The sequence below is a fragment of the Schistosoma haematobium genome, chromosome 1 (assembly GCF_000699445.3).
Source record: "Schistosoma haematobium chromosome 1, whole genome shotgun sequence".
Classification (NCBI taxonomy): Eukaryota; Metazoa; Platyhelminthes; class Trematoda; order Strigeidida; family Schistosomatidae; genus Schistosoma; species Schistosoma haematobium.
Window position 1 is genome coordinate 7,338,184 of NC_067196.1, and position 14,209 is coordinate 7,352,392.

Consider the following 14,209-nt stretch of genomic DNA (forward strand, 5'->3'; position numbering starts at 1 on the left):
AAAAATGTATGTAGATAATAAAGAATGGAATGAATACTTGAAGTGGATTATAAGTAGGCTTTTCCAAGTATTTGGTCCGGCTGTTTCATTTTTAAAAGAGCACAAAATCAGTTATTATAAACACAGAGCTAGTAATTTCAGCATGTGCTAAACACTATTTTTAAATCCATGTACTTAGGTATTACTCCAGACATTATTTGCAGTCCACATTGACAGATTACATTGGTGTGTTCGCTATCAGTACTTTTAGAGACTAATTCCGCTAAATTTAGCCAGATGAAATATCAAGAAACAAAGAGTGGTTTGGGTCGGTGTATCCCAATAAGAGTGAACCCAAAATGGTGATTGCAATGAAAGTATGATTGTATATAAGACAAACACGTCCCATACTAGGGTGAAATGACCGTCCAGTACTTTCAGGTCTTCAATGATGGGTGTAACATTGACCGGTTTGTGATTTCAGTGGGAATAATTATATGTTTTTAATCTGGCATTCACTATACCAAGCTCGACAAAACAAATGAAGAAACCCAGAGTTCCTTTACTGTTCCTTTATCAAACAACTATAAATACGAAATTGCAGCTTAAGTAAATAATTTCTTCAAAAACACAATTTCCTTCGTTGGATTCTCTTTATCTGTTTTTAACTATGTATTTGAGTAGGGTTTTAGAATGGAATTAAAGTACATAAAAAGTAATGAGAGGGCGGATTTTTTGGCAGAGAATAGCTACACCTTCCGAAAAGTGAAAGTGATTAAAAAAGAAGATATAAAAATGCACAAAATATCGCATCACAAAGTGTAGATTGCGTTCTCATAAGAAATATGAAATTACAAAAGAACGGATGAAACATAATCAAGTATCAGATAAAGCTAGCGTCGGTGCTAAAAAGGTAATCAGTATAATAAAATACCGAGCAATAGAAACAACATAAGTTGTAGCTACGGTATCTAGACGTTTAGAGGATGAAGTTTCAGTTCAGTTTTTGACTGTGATCCGGATGAAGCAGATAATTCAAAGTCTACAAAATGACCGTTAGGCCTCCTTACAAAATCTAAGCTCATTGGATGAACTAACCCTACCGCTTAAAAAAAATACAACTGTTGTCAGAGAGAGTTCCCTTCAACATGATTGTAAACTGGGTGGAAAGAGGACATTGACACTTTCCACAAGTTATAGTCTGGAGTTGTTGAAGCAGTGTCCTCACTAGTATGACGATGGAGTCGTAGAGAATTAAAACTCCAAAACAGCATTACTCAATCATTTTGAAGACAGATGGGTCAAGGAACCTACAAGAAAAAAGGGCGAAACTTTAAAAATTATACGGTGGAACGCCCACAGGTCCATTGTGGAAAATCTTCCTAAAAACAATGAGGTGGATAAGAGCATGTAAGCTTCAGCCCATTCATTTGTGCTGTTTACTCAAGCATTTGGTAAATAAGTGTTACTTTGAAAAAGGAACAAAGTTTAAATGAACTGAATAATGAACAGTCCCTTCTAGGAACCCAGGAACAGCAGGTAAAAAAGAAGCGCAAGTAGGTGTGAACTGTAGAAGAGTTTGAGAAGATATCGATAATGGACTAAACACATCCAATAGAACACACAATTTGAATTCGAACATTCAGATACATCAAGTGTAAATAGCATTTACATCTGCATTACCAATCAGAGTAAAGCAGATGCACTCAGTTCTTATCCTCTTTCAGATCTTAAACATCTTACAATTATTATATATTTTTCACATTTTATTTCATTTGTTCATACTGGGCTATAATTTTATGTATTTACTTTCGCAGTATTATGTTTATTCACTTGGTTTAGATGTTAGTTTTTTTATCGTCAGTGAGCGATGGCAGTCTAGAGTGATAAAGATTTGCACAAAGTCTTGATTACTAGGTTGGAGATTATAATATTGACTCAATTTCTAGAAACATATTTACGTATTCCGTTTTAAACCATACTTATATGAGGGGTTAGAAACACTAGGTAGCCACCAAATTCAAGTACATAGAAAGGAGCGCTTTAACTACTGTGCCGCCGTTGCAAAATGGGTTGAAATTTCAAACCTGATATCACTCAATAAGACTTTGGAAACCAGTTAGTCTTATTATCCTCAATACGAATAAAATATGGTTCAAGCAGGGCACACAAACCTACATATCGTGAATTACTCGATCAAATTTATCATATATTCCAACTTTTGGTAAAAGACAGGTTACAAAACCATGGGCAAACTTATTTTTCTGTAAGTACAATCACATAGGAAATCGTAATGACAAAAATAACTACTATTTTAGTCAACGAGAAATCATATTTCTACCTGTTTTAAATGCACCATGGGATTAGTTATGAAACGAATAAAATGAGTTCATAAACAGCTAACTTTTATATCTGTGGTATCACACATTACATACAAACGTGCATTACACATATATAGCTAATGACCTTATGAATTTGTCCTTAATCAAACTTTTTAGCATGTGGTACAAATATGTTGCATATAGTCAAAAAGTGAAATAAAAAAGTCGGTCAGTCATCTACAACGTAGGACCAGGCACATATGTGCATCGGTCCAAGTTACAACAAATCATTAGCACAACAAGATGAACACTAAGTTCATAGAAGCCATTACTTCAATGGTAGTAATATATAGAAAAAGATTGCATATAAGAATATGATACAGAGAGAAAGAATTAGTTCGTAGAAAGAGAAGTAAAACGTTATTTTAATCTCATAGTTTAAAGGAAAACAAAAAGTGTATACACCTACGCCATTGTGATCGATCCTGAGCTGTCTCACCTAGAGTCTCCAACCACTGGTTACAATAATTGCGCGAACCCTAACCAAGTAGTCTGCATCTACCAACATGGCTCAGACCAGAAGTTAGTAACTTCCAGCACTGATGCCACGTCTTGGTTTGACCTCCCCCAACTTTCTTACAACCATCTCCAACACTAGTCAGCATTGCGTGTTATGATAATCGGTGGTTGAGTATGCGTAATACGTGGCCCAACCATCTCAGTCGATGTAGATTCACAACCTCATCAACTGATTTATCATCATTCCTGTAAAACATGTTGAGATGTTAGGTATGATGGAAGTTACTCAATAGGTAACCCTAAACTTCTATTACATTTAGGGTTTTTGTTAAATACCCCCAACCACCAGACAATACTAAAAACGTGTAACTAAATAAAAAGCAATACCAAGGCATTCTCTTACGATACACATATACCAACGCAGGCTAATCAACTAGAACCCTGAATATCAACAGTAGGAAAATAGAAAATCTTACTAATAATTTATAGAAACAGTTTAAAATGCAGATGTTCATTGTAAACTCCAGATAGAAACGAAAGCAATATACAAACAGAATACACACTAAATAATAAATCTTAAAATCTACCCAAATTATCACGATGACGACCAAAGTCAAAACTAATTTTTGTATGTAACTGGATCTTAATGCAAATCAATAATCGAAAAAATCTTTACATTTTATTGTAACATAGTCTATTCATGTAAATCATACAACTACAGTTCAAATCACTAACACAATAGTTACAATCTCATTAAATATTATCACTTTATAACTTTTGAACTAATGATGATGTAATAAAAAGAAATAAACAATGTAATTGATTATTGGTGGGGGATGGGGTGGGGAAACGGGAGATGTAGAATCTTTGAAATACAACGTATGTAAATGAAAATCAACTTTAAAATTCATATATTGATTTAAGGTGATTGTTGTTAAGTGACATTTTAACTTTTATTAAATAAATTTATTCAAGGTGAACTTTGTTTATTGATTTTCAATGTTTTTTCTTTCTATTTTTTCATTGATTTATTCACAGTGATTATAAACTCTGTGATAATTACTTAGTTTGATACAATACAATCATTAAATAATTAATATATAATTGAATAAAATTGAAGGTGAATTAACTTCTTCTAGGGTGTCGATCAACAAGGCTTTTACACAATAACTGGACTTTTTACTATATATATATGTATATATTTAAACACATAAACATAGGTACAAGGAGGCACCAAATAGATATGTGCCACGTAAATCATTCGATTTGTGTGACGGATGTCATACTGCCCGGGTACCCAAACAGAAGTAGGTGGTTTCTTTAGAACGCCACACCTCGACACTTTGAACTATTGGTCTAATCCATAAGGCAGTGGAGCAACGTCAGGAGATGCAGTCCCATGGTAGCCGGTGACCAACAATTGGTTCATATGCCATTTGTTCCCTCAGGATCCTGGAGCCAGCCCATATACACCATTGATTTGGGATCAGGGTTCCCCAACTCCCCTAGGTAAAACCATATCCACCAACCCGATTAAAGCGTCGGACATTCGCTTTTCGTCCTCCCAATTTCAGTCAGTCAGTCAGTAACAACGTAGAACTTCGGACGTACGTACATCAGTTCGAGTTGTCATACCACATTAGCACAGAGATGCAGTTGTCGATTCAAATCACGTAGTGATAGAGGTAGTAAGAGTATAGGCAGTAATCAGGAGGATTAGGGTTTGGAGATGTTATTCAAGGAGTATAATACAGTGAAATGAATTTGGGAAGAGAAAAACGAAATAAGGAAGAATCAGGAGATTCAAATTTGGGAGAACACAAAGAGTGTATGCACCTGCGCCATTGCAAACGATTTTGAGCCATGTCATTCAGGGTCTCTAACCATCGGTTGCTATCATCTCGCGGTCCCCAACCAGGTAGTCTACACCTACCAACATGGCTCACCTCACTTGTCAGTGACTTCATGGACTTGTGCCATGTTTTGGTCTGGCCACCCCTACCTTTCTTCCAACCTACTCCTATACCACTGAACATCGCACGTCGAGGCAGTCGGTCGTTGGGCATACGTAACACGTGTCCTAGCCATCTCAACTGATGAAGTTTCACCACTTCATCAATCGATTTGCCATCTTTACCTAGTACCCGTTTCCTAACAACTGCGTTACTTACTCGATGGTCCCAGGATATACGAGCAATGTTTCGAAGACACGTATGATCGAATACTAGTAACCTACTAATATCCTCTACTCTTACCGGCCACGTTACAGTGGTCTTGAGTGTTAGAGGTATGAGGGAGGTTATCACTTCCCGGTTGCCCACACCGTGGAAGGGTTCTTCTGGAGGTATCTGAAAAGGAAATTAGATTAGAGGTGGTCTTAGTGACCTGAGAGCGTGACCGCAGTGCCCAAAGGACAAATGCTTGAGGTCGGTCACACACGACCTTTTTATGGGTAATTTCTGTGTTAGCTCCGTACTTGTTGAGACCTTACCGCCGGAGACGGATATCCGTGGGATAAGGCGAGGTGTGCATTTTTAGGGTCGAACTTTTCTAACCCCGCCCCTCCTTGTGGGAAGGCAGCATCGCTGTCATGCTGGTTGTCTGAAGGAAACACCTTACTGCTGTCACACCTCTGTACAGTCAGCAGTACGACTTCGCCTTCGGACCTTCAGTTTGTTGCTTTTAGTATTACCGCTCTTCAGCCGACCTGTCTGACATGGTAGGACCTTGAGGAACGGTTGTTCCAGCCAGTATAGCTCGGTTGCTTCATCACGATAGGCAAGCCCGACCACCACGTCAAGGTAGCAACAACGGTCGGGTAGGTCCCCCAACTCTTGCTGAAGTTGAGAAGGCTATAATTAATCTGAAACGAGGAAGGGCAGATGGATTGGCTCCAGAAGTCTTTAAGGATGGTGGTCCAATTTTAGCGATTAGGTTGACTAATATTTTAGCTAAGATCTGGGAGTCAGACGTTATCCCATCTGACTGGTCGCAATCATTTATCGTCCCAATATATAAGAAAGGGTCAAAATCATCCTGTGACAACCATAGAGGGATTAGTTTAACTAATATAGTATCTAAAATACTAGCCTCGATAATTATCAGACGCCTAACTAAGACTCGTGAACTGCAAACACGAGAGAATCAAGCTGGCTTCAGACCTGGTCGTGGCTGCATCGACCACGTATTCACCATTCGTCAGGCTCTAGAACATAAGCATACTTATCGGCGTCCGACAATGGTGGTCTTTCTTGACTTAAAAGCAGCATTTGACTCTGTAGACCGCGAGATTCTGTGGCAGTGTCTGTCATTGAAAGGCGTACCTCAGAAGTACATAAACCTTGTAAAGGCTCTTTACTCGAACACTACTAGTCGAATCAGGGCTTATGGCGAACTGTCATCTACTTTTGCAACCTCCAGTGGTGTCCGTCAAGGCTGACCACTTTCTCCATTTTTGTTTAACTTCATCATAGACCTATTGATGGAAATAACATTCTCGTCGACTGAATTCTCGGGTATTGATCTCCTACCAGGAGGTCCAGTAATCGACTAAGAATACGCAGATGACATAGTCCTGTTTGGTGAAGACGCTGACAAAGTGCAAAGTCTTCTGGTAGCACTAAGCAACAATGCCAGAATGTTTGGAATGCGCTTCTCTCCCTCTAAATGCAAGTTGTTGCTTCAGGACTGGGCTGCGTCAACAGAACGGACTGCCGCGCAGTATACTCGTCCTTTTATTGATAGACGGATATCTCGCCTTCGCCATAGGTGACGTAAGGTGGCAAGAGCCAAGCGAGCTTTTCGAATCCATGCCGATATTTCGTCCGATACCAACCCATTAGGGCTGACCAGACTTCCAAGATAAGTGAAGTTGTCGACGCGTTCGACTACTTCACCAAACCAAAACGTGGCATCAGTGCCTGAAGTCATTAACTTCTAGTCTGAGCCATGTTAGTAGATGCAGACTACTTGGTTAGGGTTCGCGCAATTATTGTAACCAGTGGTTGGAGACTCTGGGTGACATGGCTCAGAATCGATCACAATGGCGTAGGTGTATACACTCCCTGTCTTCCCTTAAACTAAGAGATTAAAATCACTTCATATCTTTCCTTCTACTAACTAATTATTCCTTCCTATACTATATCCTCATATGCAATCTTTCTCCTATATATTACCGCCTTTGACCTAACCACTCCTATGAATCCGGTGTTCATCTTGCTGTGCTAATGCGGTATGGCAACCTGGACCGATGCACATATGTGCCTGGTCCTACGTTGTAGCTAACTGGCTGACTGACTACCGACCACGTTTCACTGCCATAAAGTAGGACGGAACGAACTGCTGCGCAGTAAACACATCCTTTGATCGGTAGACGGATATCTCGCCTTAGCCATAAGTGACGCAAGTTGGCAAAAGCTAGTCGAGCCTTCTGTATCCGTGCTGAGATTTCGTCACACACCAGACCACAAGGGCTAATGAGACTCCCAAGATAAGTGAAGCGGTCAACATGCTCAACTACTTCACTCCCTTTCATTAGTTTGGGTGTCGATGCAACCCAACCCTGAAGCAACATTTTGCATTTCGAGGGGGAGAATCGCATGCCGAACATGCTTGCATTGTTGATTAGAGTGGTCAGAAGACTGCATTTTGTCAGTGTCTTCACCAAATAAAACTATGTCATCGGCATATTCCAGGTTAACAAGTGAATCTCCTGGTAGAAGTTCAACTACTGGAAATTTATATGAGGAAAGTGTTATCTCTAAAAGTACGTCAATGACAAAGTTGAGCAAGAATGGAGAGAGTGGGCAGCCCTGACGAACACCACTCGAGGTAATCAATTCTGATGACAGTTCACCATAAGCTCTCACTCTACAAGTTGTGTTCGAGTAGAGAGCCTGTATAAGGTTAATGTACTTCTTTGGTACTCCTTTCAATGACAAACACTGCCATAGAACCTTACGATCAACACAGTCGAATGCCGCCTTAAGGTCGAGAAATACTACGATTGTGGAGCGTCTGAATGTGTGTCTGTGTTCTAGAACCTGACGTAGTGTGAATATCTGATCTATACAACCAAGTCCAGGTCGAAAACCAGCCTGATTTTCTCTAGTCTGTTCTTCACGAGCTTTAGTTAGGCGTCGAAGTATTATTGAAGCTAATATTTTAGACACTATATTAGTCAAACTGATTCATCTGTGATTGTCACAAGAGGACTTTTGTCCTTTCTTGTAGACTGGCACAATCAGTGATTGAGACCAGTCAGATGGGATTGCATCCAGTTCTCAAATTCTACCTAAGACCTCAGTTAATTTCACTGTTAATATGGAACCACCATCCTTAAAAATCTCAGGATTAAACCTGTCAGGGACTGCTGCTATCCCTCGCTTCAGATTTTTGATAGCTTTTTCAACTTCATAAAGAGTCGGAGGACCCACACTAACTTGCCATTCAGGTTGACTGGAGATCGTGGGAAACCGAAGTGTGGCTGAAGGCCAGTTGAACTGATCCCTAAAGTGTTCTGCCCATCAATTTCGTAAACAGCAGTAATAACGCGAGAAGGCAGTGAATAGGACTTTCCCGGCAGTGGTTTTATGCACGTGGCCATGTGAGAGCATTTCGAGGGAGAGGGAGAGGTAGGGAGGGAGGGAGAGTTGACTCTCCCCACTTTCGGCTGTACCAGGGCATTTGGGGGCGAAGTTATCCCATTTACCGTATTGAAGTTGGAGTTGTGAAATAATTCAGCTGTTGCACGAATGTATCACGAGTACAAACTTGACTTTGAAGCAAACTATTTATGAAAAACGTAGCGGTGCTACTACCTAGCTTCCTAAACCCAAAGGTAAGTTCATCTTTAGTTGGGTCAATAACTATTATACATCTGCTAAAATGAATTTTCATGCATCACTGACATCAGCTGACTTTATACCACGAACTGACTGCAGATAGACAACTGGTAAAAAACAAAGAAGTATTGAACAGCTATTTCATCCTAGTATGGGACTTCCTAGCAATTTCCACTCACGACCTCGTCAGGAATCGAGCCTAGGGCTGGTAGTGAGTGTATCACATTTCGATTACTGAGTTGGTATTAAATAGTGTGTTGCTATTTTCAGCCAATTCGCAGCACTATCCGAACATTAACCGATGATATTTGTTGCAAACTGCTCGCTTTTAACAGCACTGGACTGCACCGGTCACGGCTTCTTTCTTTTCGATTACAACCACTACATTTCAGTAAACTTAAATAAATAAAATTCCCTCTTGAAATTGTGTTTCTATCTTATTGACTGATTGGATAATTAATTAGCCGAATTTCCTATAATTCGTTTTCATGAATGCCTGTTCCATACTAAACTGAATTTACGTTTGTACTCAAAGTCGCCCAACTTTTTATAAATTAATCACTGTTTTTGTTTTTTCTAGTATATAGCCAACCTATGCAGGTTAATTTCTCAATTACACTGGCAACAACCCAAAAACTCACAAAATCAACTGCATACAAACCTTATTCAAAAAAGTGAGAACACACTGCAGCACACTTGCAGCGCGGAAAAATATCTAGTGACTATTATTCAAAAGAACAGCCACCCACGCAAATTCATTTTAAAAAATATATCAACCTGACTCATCAGCAGCAGAGAAATCAAGTACAGAAACTAACAAACGGACCATCCTACCATATGTAAAAGACATATCAGAAATCAAAAGATTATTGAAGCTGTTTGGAATAGGTGTAGCACAGAAACCAGTGAAACCACTCTGATCAATCCTATGCAAACCAAAGGACGAAATGACAAAAGAAAAACCGGACATCGTCTACAAAATGAACTGCTTCAAGTGCGAAAAATACTATATTGGACAAAGTCGACGCCCTCTTCATCTTCGCCTGAATAAATATTAATTACAGATCAAACGCCATGACATATCTTCGCTTATATCAATGCATGTGGACAACTGCGAAGAAAAATCCGACTTGAAAAATGTCGAGATCTTGGATAGAGGGAATACTAAAAGCACCAGATAACTTTTAGAAGCTTGGCATTCAGGTCAATCACCAGTCAACAGACACATTAAAATCAACCTAATCTATCAACAGATCACAAAAATAACAAATAAATATAGGATCAGGAATCAGATCAAAGGAAGATACAACCAAAACGTTAATTCACGACGACTAATCAAGTAATTGACAGGCTCATGACTAAGATAGACGACCTCCAAACGGGTAGGTTGGACATTCTAAACCCACTTCACCTAATTTGGTTTAAGGATACAAGCATTACCGACAGCACTTTAACAAAGTGTAATTTCAAGTTCAGTGTGTGGGAATCGTTACTTGGGAAACGAATTTCACTGATGATCAACTTAATGTAAACAAACAGACTCGTAATTCTTACATGCAATAAGCTATGATTACTTGTTATAATCAGTTGATAAAGAAAAGCCTTTTATTGAAAATAAATTTATAAGTAATGATTTTGACTAGTAGAGTTAAAATTGATGTTATCAAATAAAGTTAGTGTCTAACCGAATGATGATTCATTATTTATTGGTCAGAGACTCCCTTCAGAAGCAGAAGGCACGACTGGAATCTAACAGTTGAAACAGTGCAATATGTATATTTAACTAGGTAGTTTACACTTATTATACTGTACAAATTGGTCAGAGCTTAGTAAATAAAGCACTCACTAACTTAACAATCAAAATTCATCATGGTAAAAAGCATATAATAAATCAAACTTACGAAAACATTCATGCCGACTAACCAAACGGAATACATTCAGTAAGGAAACTGACTGACAATCACAGGTACGAAAACGTTGTTTTTCAGGAACAAGAATTTTATGTTGACCTTGTATTGTCTGTCGTACATATGCTCGGCTAGGTTTTTTGGTATTATTTTTTGGTAGTAGAACACAGTTTGTAATCTGTGTGTCATCAACGACATGGAATTCTTCACGGTTCGACCAATATGAAGGATTCTTGTTTACAAAGCCTTTGAAGCACTTAGTTGGAGAGCACGGACTCCATGAAGACCATGGGCACCATTTACGTCGGACAAGCCTATTTCCATTATCATCAAAATCGTCCATTTCAGAATTTAATGAAGAGTTGATCATGAAAAATAATAGGATCAAATTTGTTAAACTGAGTTGAGCAAGTATTGGGATGTCAAATAAAAGTGAGGATACACCATGATTAAAAAAGATGTATTGGACAGAAGAATGCTCAAGACGCATAGAAATTTCATCGGAATTCTAAAAAAGAAAATGACCAACTTCAGCACAATGGTTGCTAAACAGAAATAGCAGCGTTTATGAAAGTAACAAATAACTGGAGTAACAGTCAACTCAATAAATTACTTACAACCTTAAAATATAAGCTCATTTCATTAAAATCTAATTGTGTACTAACTGAGCTTCGAAACAGAGAACGTATTAAGTTATTTAGAAATGAACAAAAGTACACTATGTGACGGCCCAGGAAGTGGTATACAGCATGTAAAACTAACAAAAATAGAATGTGGACCACTGGCTTAAGATTAAAAGCATTCAGCTTCTAACCATTTGATAGCAGGTTTGAATCCAACTACGCCCTCTTTGACTTAATCAACTGAGTAATATAAATAACTCTCAACTGAAATATGAAGGGTTAAGGCTGTATATGAAAATATGGTTGACAAATGAGTTATACTAACAATGATTTTAACGGGAATAAATATTTGGAAGAAATTCATTTCCATGTAGAAACTTGCCCACCTCAAGGTATCTAGTAAGGTAGGGAAGTAATTGTCTAGAGTCTATTTCATACGTGATAAACAAGTGAATAATGAAGCTCACACTGGGTACGAACAATTAGTCAAATGGCATCTGCTTATGATGTTATCCACGTTTTCACATTGAGGCAAACAACGTTCTCATCCGCCCCTAACATACTGAAACTGAAGTAGGACTCACTGACCCCAGCGGACATATTACTGTTGAAATACCCAACGTTAAAGTGACTGGTAAATGGTGCTAACTCTCATCAACATAAATATTTACCTATTGCAACGCTCTTTTACTCAGTTTAATAGTTTATGAGCAACCAGATGACTTTTGAGAATGAAATTATCACCAAATGAGGAAAAATTAGTGATTAATTGTTTTTGGTGTAAGTACTGAAGACAAATAGTCTGTCTATTTCGGGATTTAAATCCCATGAAAGCATTTTTGGACAATACATACACTGTTCTGGCGATTTTGGAGTTTCACACTCTTAGTACCTTTGTTTTATACTGATAATCAGGACCAGATTTCGTAACGAAACCACGGTATTAGCAATTATTTGGTAAGTGTAAAGATTTTAACTTCATATTGTGTGATATTGCTAGACCATCTGAAACTTATGAAACACCAAGTATCGAGTAATCAGTCAGATTACAATCAAGGTATAGGTAATTAGTAAATGACTATAACGCAGCTGATATATATATATATATATATATATATATATATATATATAGTCGATCCTTTTGTGACTATTATAAACCATAAAATGGCATACGATTTCAAATTAACTCATTCACCAAATACCTGGATATGGGCCAAACTCCAAATATGAGGACTGTAGAAGCCACTCGGTTGCCCGAACCGACGCAACTAGAACGGGGTTATATCGTGAGGCTTAGTGGGCGGAAGTCGAACGCCTTAGCCATTATTCAGTAATATGGCGCGATATTCTGGTCAAGGAACAGTGATAATTTTGTTCGGCGAGCCTGGTTGAGAAGATATGGTAATACTTAGACACGGAAAGCAATAATAAGCTTAAGTGAAACCTCTGACTATAATTTACACCTTTGAAGATTTTGACGTCGATGTTAGAAAGTGAAATACAACCTCAACAATGACAAAATACATGGCACGAAGTTAAATGGAACGCTGCTTTTTCACAGGCCAGTAAAGTGTGTAATACTCCGGACCTTATTCTTTTAACTGACATGGAGGAAATAATAGAAGTAATGTTTTCCAATTACTGTAGATGTTGAAGGTCAGAGGACTACATATTTAGTTATAAGCACTATGCATTTTGTTTCAATACATTTGGAAAATGCTTATTATCTCGTTCTCAGTACAACAATAAGTATTTGAATTGTAGTGGTATTTCAAAAAGACTTTCGTGGCAGTTTGATTTTGATTATGTAGTATTTGTCATTAGTCGAAACTCTCCGGGGATTCACACTCTGAGATCTGAATTAGCAACAGCCACATAACACAAATATACAACATGAAACCATTCATTTAATCTTTTTAAGTGAGATATACATGGGCCTACTACTGATTTCTAAGTTTATCAAGTCATCAACCCTAACACTGCTCCCCCCAAGACTGATGAATTGGATTACCGAGGCGTGAAAAAGGAAATACTGACAACACATTCACTTTAAATACCAAACACCACGAATGTTTTTTTGTTCCCAAGACTTGAACTTGTCTGAACAGAAACATGTATGTGCAAGATATCTTGCACTTGAAATCAAAAGCAACATTCTAAACACGATGCTGAAATGTAAAACCATTGTTTTCCAAGAACTCAATAAACATAGGTTTATTAGAACATGTGAAACGTGAAGTTTGGTAAGATTGGTAGGTTTTCAGTAAACAACCTTATGTTCAGACGTGGGTGATGAACAGAGAAAACATTATAGTAAACCATCACGAGCCGAAAATAATTAAAAGGCATATAGTAACACTTGCGTTTAAAACTTAAGTTAGGGTACAATCGAATTACATTACTACAACAAACAAACGAAAATGCAGACGTTCAAAACGTCCGCTAGACGAACAATTTAAGTTACCCTCTTAAGGCTTCGCTAATTTAACATCTTTGTCATAAGCTAATATAAACTAATTATTTTTCATTCATGTATCTCGATGTGGAAGACAGCTTCTGACCTTGGATGATGCATCATTCAGCTGGCTGCAGAAATTAAAGTAATCATTTGGATTTGATCATAATGTTTCATATGACCCATAAATACCTTCTTATCAATAGGTCACCAATATTTTTCAGTGGCACATTACAACTAAAACAAGTTCAACCTAAGGAGTAGCACCATATAAAACAAATGACACTTTCCATAGTTGATATTCGCAAACTGTCAAGTTTAACATTTGAACCAATGGTGATGGTGTAATAAGAGTGACCAGTCGAGTATGCAAGACACTGAAGTCATCTATGTTTGAGGATCCAACACTCGTTCTGACTGAACATAATCTTTCAATTTTTTCTCGTGTCTGTGTGACGTCGAATCTGAGAACGTAGTATATGTGTGCGTTTCGCGTACAAAAGTACTGCATCATCAATAACTCGAATTATCGTCCTCCTGTTCACACAATAAGCTGGTCTGA

The 14,209-nt window shown here is 38.0% G+C and overlaps 1 protein-coding gene across 2 annotated transcripts in view; it reads right to left on the reverse strand.

Moving 5' to 3' along the window:
- Nucleotides 1-13,802, reverse strand: part of BUB3_1 (mitotic spindle checkpoint protein Bub3) — a 29,711-nt gene extending 15,909 nt beyond the window's left edge. The window contains exons 1-2 of one of the 2 annotated variants that reach the window (XM_051209112.1): nt 13,590-13,802; nt 10,564-11,077 (exon numbers count right to left, since the gene is read on the reverse strand). In XM_051209112.1, coding sequence (XP_051073042.1) covers nt 10,564-11,059 — 496 coding nt within the window. In that variant the 5' untranslated portion in view covers nt 11,060-11,077; nt 13,590-13,802. Of the gene's footprint in view, nt 1-10,563; nt 11,254-13,589 lie in introns of those variants that run through there. The other variant, XM_051209113.1, reaches the window with a different exon arrangement.
- Between the last annotated feature and the right edge of the window lie 407 nt (nt 13,803-14,209).